The sequence below is a fragment of the Malus domestica genome, chromosome 16 (genome assembly GCF_042453785.1).
Source record: "Malus domestica chromosome 16, GDT2T_hap1".
Classification (NCBI taxonomy): domain Eukaryota; kingdom Viridiplantae; phylum Streptophyta; class Magnoliopsida; order Rosales; family Rosaceae; genus Malus; species Malus domestica.
This window is the reverse complement of record NC_091676.1, coordinates 5,351,910-5,362,928: the sequence shown is the minus strand read 5'-3', so window position 1 is coordinate 5,362,928 and position 11,019 is coordinate 5,351,910. Positions and strand designations below refer to the sequence as shown.

Below are 11,019 nucleotides of genomic sequence, written 5' to 3'. Positions count from 1 at the left end.
TTTGCTTCAGATGAGTAAACTCATGTTTCTTACGATCAATGTACTCCGGCGGAACAAATCTTTTCATAAAATGCTCTTTGAATACTTCTCAGTCAGCTGCCATCTCAGGTGACATAAACTTAGTCTGATTTATCCACCAACCTGCTGGCTCTCGTCCTAAAAACCAAGTAGTGGTCTCCACCCATCTATTAGCAGGAAGGTTCCCTTGACTCTGCATCACCTGGAAAGTCTTCTCAATATGGTCTAACCACTTTTCTGCCCCTTCATGACCCTCATTACCCATGAAACAGTCCAATTTTAGATTATACATAGTCTCCAGGGGTGTTCTCTGAGGAGGAGGAGGACGGATTGCATTCTGAAAGGCATGGGCCATCGCTTTCCCTAATTGAGTTATATTAGGGAAATTGGACTTAGAAGCACGGCGTGATTCCCTACGAGGCGGCATAGTTCTGACAGAAGACATCAAAAGATCATTAGAACGTTAACAATTTATACAGGATTGCAACCTAGGCTCTGATACCAAACTGACACACCCCGATCCTAGAATCAAGGCGTGACGGCCAGCACGCCTTGATTCTAGGATCGGGGTGTGTCACAGATGGCAAGGGAAGGGTGGAGGAAGACGAGATGGATAAACCCAACCATGGAAAATCAAGGCCAAGGTCGATGCAGTCGAAAATTAAAGACAAAGATGGATGAACTAGCCGTCGAAATCGAGGTCAAGGTCTATGCCGTAAAAAATTGGAGACTGAGATGGATGAACCCAGCCGTAAAAAAATTTCTATCTTCCAAGTTCCAGCTTTCATTGAAGCCCATGCCGTAGAAAATCGAGGTCGATGAACTCGGGGCAGTGAAGCAGACGAAGGCGATAAAGGATGCAGCGAGAGTGGACGAAGGCGAGAGAGGATGATGGAAGGTCTTAGCTAAACCCGTGGGTGTTGGGGTCTCTCGCTAAGACCAGCTAGTGAAGTCGTTTGTCAAAGTGAGTCCCATCTAGTGCCATTAATGTTAGTCCCACAAGCCACCAAACACAAGACTACAATCCAATTTAATTCAGTGAAGGCTAAGAAGGGTAAACAAATGCCCCCTGAGTATACTAATTGGGGCATTAATTAGAGCATCTCAAGGTAGTTAACAAATTTTACTTTAGAAGTGTCCTCGGGAAACCTATGTAACACTTTTTCTTTAATAATTATTATTACGGGGAGAGGGGAGATAAACTGTTACAAGAATTTTCTGGTGTTCCTAGGGCTAGTTTGGTATTGTTGTGTTTTGAAAAAATTTTGTTTCTTCTGTGTTGTGAAAATAAGTTTATTTTTGCTGCTTCACGTTTTCAGTTTTTTTCATTTAAAACTGTGAAAATAAGTTGTTTTTAAGTGTTTACCAAACATCTTTTTGAGCTTAATTTTTTTTTATCCACTTTTTATAAAATGCACATCAGTACCAAACCAGTACTAAACTGCGTTGTTGACAAACCCTGCTAGGTTCCTTTTTGTTGTTCAATTTCTTTTTTTTTTTCGTCTTTTTGAACGTGCACGTACACCAATGAATGTAGTACATGTTTTTTCAAACTGAAAGAAAAAAAAAATTCTAAACATATGATCGAAGAAAGTGGATTTTTACATATGCGTTGCCATTGTCGCACATTTTTATAATTATTTTCTTATTCTCTTTTGGCTATTTTTTGGGGGAAATAATGATGGGGAAACAAATGAAGGAAGTGGGAGAGGGATATAAACCTAAATTCAAATCTCAATGTAAACTGAAGAAATTAACAAAGGTCATGTCCGATCAAGAGAGTTAACAAATTGGGTAATGTTAGAGAAAACAAAAATTTTAAAGTAAATTTGCAAGCCAAATAATATGGTTGTAGATGATTGGATTATTAACCAAGTGTCGATTAACGTGCTCATTTCTTATTGATGACACATTATTTGATTTGCAATTTAGTTTAGAAAATTTGATCTCCTTAGCATTATCCTAATTTTACTATAAAATTTAGAGTAATGCTAAGAAGACTAAATTCTTACGGAGTTGGTCTGAATAAATCCCTGAATTTTCCATATTGCAGAGCCACTTGGAATATAAAGAAAAAACAAGGGAGATTAGTTTCAGTGGTTTACTTTTGATCTTGTGAGAAATGTAAGACCACCCGGTAGGTTTTGGGGTAAGTATGAATTTATCAAGAACATTATAAATAAAAGCAAGCAATCTAATGTCCTTCGAGAAATGCAATTTATTTTAGGGAACTTTAACGAAAAAGCTTCCGGTACTGTTCATTTTAATGAAAAATCACATTTTTACACTAAAAAATCAATCTTGGTACTATTCAATTTACAATTTATTTTGTCATTATTATTAAAACTTAAAGTTTTCAAGCCATTTTCATTAGTTTTCCTTTTATTTTACATGTATGAGAACTCCAGTCTAGTTTACAAGAAGCAAGATTCGTATTTTAGAGTAGGAAAATAGATACACTATTCTAATCAACCAAACTAATTTCTATAGCATGGTAACTCTTCTTCTACCGCTCAAATGTGCGTTAACAGTTACACACGGGGTCTAGTCAACCGAACCAATTTCGATTGCATGGTAACTCTTCTTTTGCCACTCAGATGTGGGTTAACAATTACAAACACTGCTCTAGTCAACCGAACCAATTTTTATAGCGCGGTAAACTCTTCTTCTGCCACTCAATTGTAGATTAACAATTTGGTTATATATAATTTGATAGGAAAACAAGGGAAATAGATAATTTGATAGTAACAGAATATGAATTACATATTTTCAAAGCATATGGTTAGGTACGTAAGCTAAACGACTGCATAAGGACAACACAAAGAACCCGAAATTAATACCGATAGCGTCTCTTCGGTCTTATAATGGCAACTCAATCACTGTTTTCCAAAATTGCAATTTCATTTATGCCAACAAAATAAGGTTCATAACCTCCACTCTAGTGTTTAGTTCATCTATCCATAATCCGAAACTTCAAAAATAAAACATCGAAATACATAAATGCGAAACAACTCAGCGGCTGCTTAAAAAATAAGGCTAAATCGCTAAATGGTCCTTGAGATTTGCATAATTCATCACTTTGGTCCCTGAGATTCCAAATCAATAAAAGTGGTCCCTAAGATTGTCCACCATCTATCATTTTGGTCATTCCTTTAAAAACTCTGTTAAGTGTCCCGGAGTTCTTGGCCGGAAGTTTGGGCAATTTTCAAAGCTTCTTAACTCAATCGTTTCTTAACCAAATTCGACCCATAATATATCAAAATGAAGATATGAAAGTGTATAATAAGATTATACCTATTTTGAAGCCCAATGGTTGCAGGAGATGGCCGGAAAATAGCCTTAAAGTTGACTGGTCCGAGTGAAAACTTGAAAACTCGCCGGAAACTGGGTAAATTTTAAACGTTCATAACTTCTTCAATACTCAACGAAATCAAGTGATTCAAAAATAAACATCATACTTCTCGATGAGATGAAGAGAATGGTACATTTTTCGATGGCTTACTTGCCATGTTTTGGCCTGAAAACTGCTTGAAAGTAGCTGTCTAGGTCTCGAGTTAGCCACATTCGAGCCACGTTTCGGTCAAACCATGGAGATATGGCAGTTGAAAAAGGTACCATTCTTTTTGTCTCATCGAGAAGTATGATTTTCGTTTTTGAATCACTTGATTTTGTTGAGTATTGAAGAAGATATGAACGTTTAAAGTTTATCCAGTTTTCGCTCGGACAAGTCAATTTTGAGGCTATTTTCAGGCCATCTCTGTCAACCATTGGGCTTCAAAATAGGTATAATCTTATTCTACACTTTCCTATCTTCATTTTGATATATTATGGGTCGAATTTGTTTAAAAAACGATTGAGTTATGAAGCTTTGAAAATTGCCCAAACTTTCGGCCAAGAGCTTCGGGACACTTAATGGAGTTTTTAACAGAATGACCAAAATGATGGATGGTGGACAATCTCAAGGACCACTTTTATCGAATTGGAATCTCAAGGACCAAAGTGATGAGTTATATAAATCTCATGGACCATTTTAGTGATTTACCCAAAAAATAATGCATATGGTTTTTTTGTTGTTTAATTTCCTCTCTTTTTTGAACGTGCACGGACGTATACCAATGAATGTAGTACATGTTGCTTTCAAACACAAAAAAATTCTGAACATATAAAGAACGGATTTTTAAATATAAATTTGCATTGTTTTCTTATTCTCTTTTGTTATTTTTTTGGGAAAAAAAAATGAAGTGAGAGGGATATAAACCTTAATTCAAATCTCAATGTAAACTGAGTATGCTAATTCGGGCATCAATTAGAGCATCTCAAGGGGAGTTAACAAATTTTACTTTAGAAGTGTCCTCTGGAAACCTATGTAACACTTTTTCTTTAATAATTATTATTATGGGGAGAGGGGAGAGAAACTGTTACAAGAATTTGAGAGATAAGGAGTTTCGAACTCACAACTTATAGGTAGAAACATAACATTCTATCCACTATGTGGCAATGACACTTATATGCTACTAAATTTTTTCCATTCCAGCCCACTTTTCAAACAACTATTAATTTTTTTTCTATCTTAAAATATTATTATTTCAAGTTTGTCTTATTTATGCGTGGCTCAGTTTTATGTTTCTAGCCCATTGATAAACAATATTTTTAGGGTTTTTATCACAAATGGTATCTGAAATTGACCATCACCATCAAGGTAGTCCCTAAAATTAAAAATCAATTAATGTAGTCCCTGGAATAGGTGTCACAAATCAATGTGATTCTTCCGTCACAATTCTATTAAAATTTTCGTTAAGTGTTGATGTGGCACATGTTGGAGATGGGAAGCAAGGATAGGGAGAGTTTTCGAAAACAAGTACCTCTACCTCGGCACTTATGGTGAGTTTCAAACTGATCTCTAGGGTGGCGATTTCCACACTTCCCCTTTTGTCATCTATGCCCCAAATTGAGTATAATACTTTTTCTGCGCTCACAGAAGGGGTGTAAAAGGCTAAAAAATAAGCGTTAAAATCGTTGGCTGACATTTAAATCTATTTGTTTCAAAGTACGTTGGGAATGTTAAGTGGTTTATGAGGCTTATTTTATTTCATCAAGGCACCCAGGAAGAGGCTGCTCATGCTTATGTTATTGCAGCAATAGAATACAGAGGCATAAATGCAGTGACCAACTTTGACTTGAAAACATAATCAGATGGCAGAGGCCAAGGGCCAACTCCCTTGGCCCTCAAGAACTGAAATCGAATGCAGATCAGCTTCTCCCCATGCCATCTTCCACTGATGGCATCCCCCCGAGCAAGGAAGGAAGACAGATGTCCATGTTCCAACCCAACTCCTTCACCGTAGATGACATAGACACCTCAAAAAATCGCGACATTTTCCCTAGGCAGCAGCAGCAGCCTTCTATGCCCGTTAGCCCCTTCACCATGTCATCACCTTCCCCAACACCTCTTGGCCTCATCCTTCAATCCTCAGTATTTAAAGAGCTGGTGGAAAATAATTTAAATGGAGATAATGAAGAGAGTGAGAAGAATGATTTAAACCTCCTTCCGGAACAGAACAACAGCGACACTATTAAGCGGATATTGTACGAAGGAATGCGAAATAATCCCTGTACCTGTTCTTCAAACAGCGGTGTTTTGCCTGCATTAGAGTCACAGGAGGAGAGCCTGCTGCCCTTGAGCAACTCAAGGGACCAACCCCTTTGAAATGGTGCCTTAAACATGTTTACTTTCCCTGACTTTAACTAAATTAACTTTAGTTTTAGTTTACGCACTTGTAAACACTTCATCTAGATCGTTTTATTTTATAAACATGGATGATGGATATGAACTTTATTGTATACTTGATGATTCCTTAAAACATTGTTCTAATCAAAACATCAGTTATCAGCAACATCAATAAGTTCATTATAACCATGCATATTCGTCAACAATTTTTTTACAAATATACTTGTTCGGGCAAAGATTTCTCTGGAGAAGGTTCCTCGGACCTCAGCACAGCTACCCAAGGGATTGGCACTTTGGATGTGTAGTCGGGCTCTTGCTTGTTGATGTGCTACAAGAAGAGAACCAAGCTAGTTCTGAAAGGTGCCTTTGTGGGGTCTTAGGTGTAGGCCTTGAGGCTCGCAATCAAAACTAACTAAGTGCTAAGCGTGCCACTGCTATCTCAGTATAGCAGATGTAGAACAAGTGTGTTTTAAGTCAATTACTTGCGCCCCAAGTTACTCCAACTTCTTGTTATCAAAGGATTGTCATAGGTGGGTTAAGTCTGTATTAAGTTCTTTTTCTTGCCTTGTAAACAATGACTTTTAGTTCATGGTCTTGTACATTTGAATGAAGGGAGTCCAGAGCCCCTTAAGTCATTTGTTTGGTCCTAAACCACTCTTAATGAAAACATGTTCATTAAACTAATCAGATCCAGATGCAAATGGGATTCTTAAAATAGAAAAACAGGTGGAAATAACTTGAATACATGCTGGAGAATGCATTAAGCAATAGATCTACTAATTTAGAAAACAAACATAGAGCTTGGGGCAAGATTTCACCTTGTTTGGCAAGGTTGAACCTCTTGCAGTCACTTCTCTTTGAAATTATAGGGGTTATATCCTAAAAAGGGATGAATGGTAAACAAGTTTACACAAGAGAATCGATACTACAGCACTGGGAATGGTAGCAGAGCTTTTATACTGGAGAAAAGATAACTTCTCTAAGGAAACTATTGCTAAAAAGACTGAATCTTGGTTGATTTTAGCTTTTGGATGCAAATCTGGCTTGGGAGCAGAGTTTGTATGTTTGTTTGTTTGATTTATTGAGTGTCTTTATCTCTGGGGTCTGTCTTCCTTTTTATTAGCAGTTTAGCCCGATTGTCTCTGGTTGTGTGCTTACCCGAAAACACTTGGAGGGTAGTGAGTCATCAACTTTTTACTTGTAATACTACTAGAAAGTGTTCTTTGGCTGATAGTAGGTTAGTCTCTATCACTTGTCACTTCAATCATATACACGTGACTTGTATCTTGGCTGAGAAGGCTTCAATTTGCTTTTGGGCTCAATGTTGGGTTTCAGGCAAGTCTCCTTTAATTGGCATCATTGGACTTCCCTTTATTCAAGCCCAATATTTAAATATTAACCAAAACAATACTTTTACAACGGTCTTTTTAAGTTTTTAACACCTACAAATCACAAGAGGTCAAACCTTAATATTAAACTTACTACAAATATATATATATATATATATATATATATATATATAATATTATCCTTGCATTTGTTTGAGGTGAACCCGAGACTTGCTTCCACCAAGTAGAGACAGGTGCTGCTAGACCAACTAATTTGTTATAATGAATATTTAATAGCTCAACTCCTCAACCAACGAGCCTTGTGTCATGACTTGTATGCTTAAAAGTAAAATTAATACGACCTAATTATTGAATCAATAATTTTGATATTACATTGTTCTACATGATGTGATAAGCAATTAATGTGTATCAGTACATTCGTTATACATTTAAAAGACGATGATATAAGTTTTAACTGGACATAACATCTATATCCTTGTCATACTTTGTATTTAGTCTCTTTATTCCCTCGATGCTTTGAAATGATCTAATAATTACTTGACTTCGATGCCTAGTTGGGGAGAATTTTTTGTGTGTATAGCAGAGGTATATATCTCATTAGTATATTTCTCATATTGTAATTAACATGTTTTATATACTAAGAAAACACTAATAGAAAACGATCAATTATGTGTAAGTACTCTCCAAGTTTGGGAGTTTGCATGCATGACCTTTCTGTATTCTTAACATGTGTATGATACGAGAATGCGGTATACCAGTCCTTTATGTGATAACATCCAAAATTAGCTAGAAGATAAAGAACTTTTCGAAAGGGAAGGGAAGCCCAATTGCTACTTTTAACGGTCAACAGATGCATGGGAACGGTTACCCACACTTCCCGCCAAATGTTAGATTAAGACGCTTAATTATAATTAGCTGCATGCCTTATTTAGGTGAGTCTCGTCTCATATTAAAAGACATCCCCCGCCCCAAGACAAACCAATAGATATGCCAGTTGGTTAATTAATTATCTCTTGTGACCGGTTTAATCTGTTGGCTTGGCTTGGCTGGGTCTGCTTCAACACCCTCGAGCAACCTTGTCCTCGCCCAACCGGACAGTTTCCTCGTCGCAAGGAATCTGCGGCTGCCCACGAAGAACCAACAACAATGGCAGCGATGTTTAACTCGTCCTATTTCTTTCTATGTTTGTTTTTCTTGTCCTTTGCTGTATTCGTTTCGAGCCACGATGATCCAACCGATGTTCCAAATGAAGATACGCAGGTATTAGATTTAGATGCGTACTGGAAACAACGAGCCGAAGAAGCTGAAAAGGAGGCCCTGGAATCCTACAATAAAAATCCTGAGCAAGTCACTGAAGAGTTCAATAATGAAGTTGGCAAGTAGGTCTAATTATTGCATGCAGATTTACAATTTGACAATACATATAAACGTTTGTTTAACAACATGAGTCCAACAAGAAATTGTTACTTCATACATTTATACACATATGTATATGTTTTGTTATCAATGACATACATACATATATATATATATATATATTCAGGCTTATGTTAAAGGAAAACACCACAAGAAGGAACTTGAGGGGTAACAAGGCTTATAAGGGTCCATGCATGGCGACCAACCCAATTGACGCCTGCTGGAGGTGTGACCCTTATTGGGCTAACAACCGAAAGAAGATCGTAGGCTGCGCCCAAGGCTTTGGTAAAAAGGCCACCGGAGGTAAGGATGGTCCTTTTTACGTGGTAACAATGGGCACAGATGATGACGTGCAAAACCCTAAACCCGGAACTCTACGCCACGCCGTGATTCAGAAAGGGCCTCTGTGGATCATCTTCGCAAAAAGCATGGTGATTAGGCTGCAGCAAGAGCTGATGGTGACTAGTGACAAGACCATTGATGCTAGGGGAGCCAATGTTGTGATAGAAGAGGGTGCTGGCATTACCCTGCAGTTTGTGAAGAATGTAATCATCACCAACCTTCACATAAAAATGATTGTCCCCAAACCCGGTGGCATGATCAGGGACTCTGTCGACCACATAGGTTTAAGGACCCAGAGTGACGGCGATGGTATCTCCCTCTTTGGTGCCTCCAACGTCTGGATCGATCACGTTTCCATGTCCAGGTGCGCAGATGGGCTCATCGACGCCGTCATGGGTTCCACCTCCATCACCATCTCCAACTCCCACTTCACGGACCACGATGAGGTACTTAAAAGGGAATTACTTTAATCTTAAACTAATTAACTAACTTCAGAAAAACTTGTAGCACACTCTGCTATAAAAGTTTTTACTCTTGCATCCGAGGTTTCGAGTTAGAATTTCCCCTCCTCTTCTCGCCCGTATAAAAAAACTAATTAACTAACTTAACCTAATAATATAATATTAATTTATGTAAATAACTACAATAATTTACTAATTAATGGTACGTACAAAATCATGCAGGCGATGTTGTTTGGTGCCAACAACGCCCACACTCAAGACAAAATCATGCAAATTACTTTGGCCTTCAACCACTTTGGTCAGGGACTGGTGCAGAGGATGCCAAGGGTCCGGCACGGATTCTTCCACGTGGTGAACAACGACTACACCCACTGGATCATGTATGCCATCGGAGGAAACATGAACCCTACCATCATCAGCCAGGGTAACAGGTTCATTGCTCCCATTAACGGGGTCACCAAACAGGTAATATACAGTTTGATTACATGAATTAATTTTTTATTAATTAGTAAATACTTAGCCCCAATTAAGTGTGTTCAAGCTCGAGCGTGGACGTTAATTTTTACCAAAACGTGTGCTTGCTCGATCGAAAAAGTAATGAGTAAATATAGTCCAAATATAACCGTTTATTATACATGCATAATACGTTCGTTCATATCTAATATGTCATTTTGACTTCTGGATTTAATTAATTGTATAGGTGACCCATAGGGAGAATACACCAGAGGCAGAGTGGAAGAACTGGGAATGGAGATCTGAGGGAGATTTGATGATGAATGGAGCTTTCTTTGTTGAATCTGGATCAGGAGCCAGCAAACACCCAGCAAAGTTGGACATGATGCCCTTCAAACCAGGGACCTTTGTCGCAACGCTCACAAAATTTTCCGGTGCTCTAAACTGCGCTGTCGGCAAACCCTGCTAGGTTTTTTTGATGTTGTTTAATTTCCTCTTTTTTTGAACGTGCACGTATATAAAGAACGGATTTTTAAATATACGTTGCATTGTTTTCTTAATCTATTTTGTTATCTTTTGGGAAAAAAAATGAAGTGAGAGGGATATAAACCTTAATTCAAATCTCAATGTAAACTGAGTATACTAATTGGGGAGAGATTTTTCAGTATGACCGTCACATAAGACGGTACACCACGTGTCTCTATGTAAATGGTTGGATATATGTGTTAAAAGGTTAATAGCTTAAAAATTAAAAATTTTCATCACTTACATAAAAACACGTGGTGTACCATTCGTGTTCCCGTCACAACTAAAAACTTTCCCTAATTGGAGCATTAATTAGAGCATCTCAAGGTAGTTAACAAATTTTACTTTAGAAGTGTCCTCGGGAAACCTATGTAACACTTTTTCTTTAATAATTATTATTACGGGGAGAGGGGAGAGAAACTGTTACAAGAATTTTAGAGTAATGCTAGGAAGACTAAATTCTTACGCAGTTGGTGTGAATAAATCCCTGAATTTTCCATATTGCAGAGCCACCTGGAATATAAAGAAAAAACGAGGGAGATTAGTTTCAGTGGTTTACTTTTGATCTTGTGAGAAATGTAAGACCACCCAGTAGGTTTTGGGGTAAATACGACTTTATCAAGAACATTATAAATAAAAGCAAGCAATCTAATGTCCTTCGAGAAATGCAATTTATTATAGAAAACTTTAACGAAAAACTTCTGGTACTGTTCACTTTAATGAAAGA

At 37.5% G+C, this 11,019-nt stretch overlaps 2 protein-coding genes across 2 annotated transcripts; both read left to right on the top strand.

Moving 5' to 3' along the window:
* The first annotated feature begins 5,281 nt into the window (after positions 1–5,281).
* LOC103403292 (uncharacterized) lies at positions 5,282–5,725 on the top strand. The gene has a single exon (XM_008342112.1). The coding sequence runs from the start codon at positions 5,282–5,284 to the stop codon at positions 5,723–5,725; it is 444 nt and encodes a 147-aa protein (XP_008340334.1).
* A 2,366-nt stretch (positions 5,726–8,091) lies between these two features.
* On the top strand, positions 8,092–10,522 carry LOC103402927 (probable pectate lyase 3). Its single transcript, XM_008341712.3, has 4 exons — positions 8,092–8,474; positions 8,639–9,299; positions 9,537–9,779; positions 10,015–10,522. Exons 1-4 carry the CDS (start codon positions 8,242–8,244, stop codon positions 10,234–10,236), a joined length of 1,359 nt encoding a protein of 452 aa, XP_008339934.1. The 5' UTR covers positions 8,092–8,241; the 3' UTR covers positions 10,237–10,522.
* The last annotated feature ends 497 nt before the right edge of the window (positions 10,523–11,019 follow it).

Coding starts and splice junctions, on each gene's coding strand:
- LOC103403292 (XM_008342112.1), top strand. CDS start 5,282: ATGCCATCTTCCACTGATGGCATCCCCCCGAGCAAGGAAGGAAGACAG.
- LOC103402927 (XM_008341712.3), top strand. CDS start 8,242: ATGGCAGCGATGTTTAACTCGTCCTATTTCTTTCTATGTTTGTTTTTC. Junction 9,300..9,536: donor ACTTCACGGACCACGATGAG/GTACTTAAAAGG, acceptor AAAATCATGCAG/GCGATGTTGTTTGGTGCCAA. Junction 9,780..10,014: donor TTAACGGGGTCACCAAACAG/GTAATATACAGT, acceptor TTAATTGTATAG/GTGACCCATAGGGAGAATAC.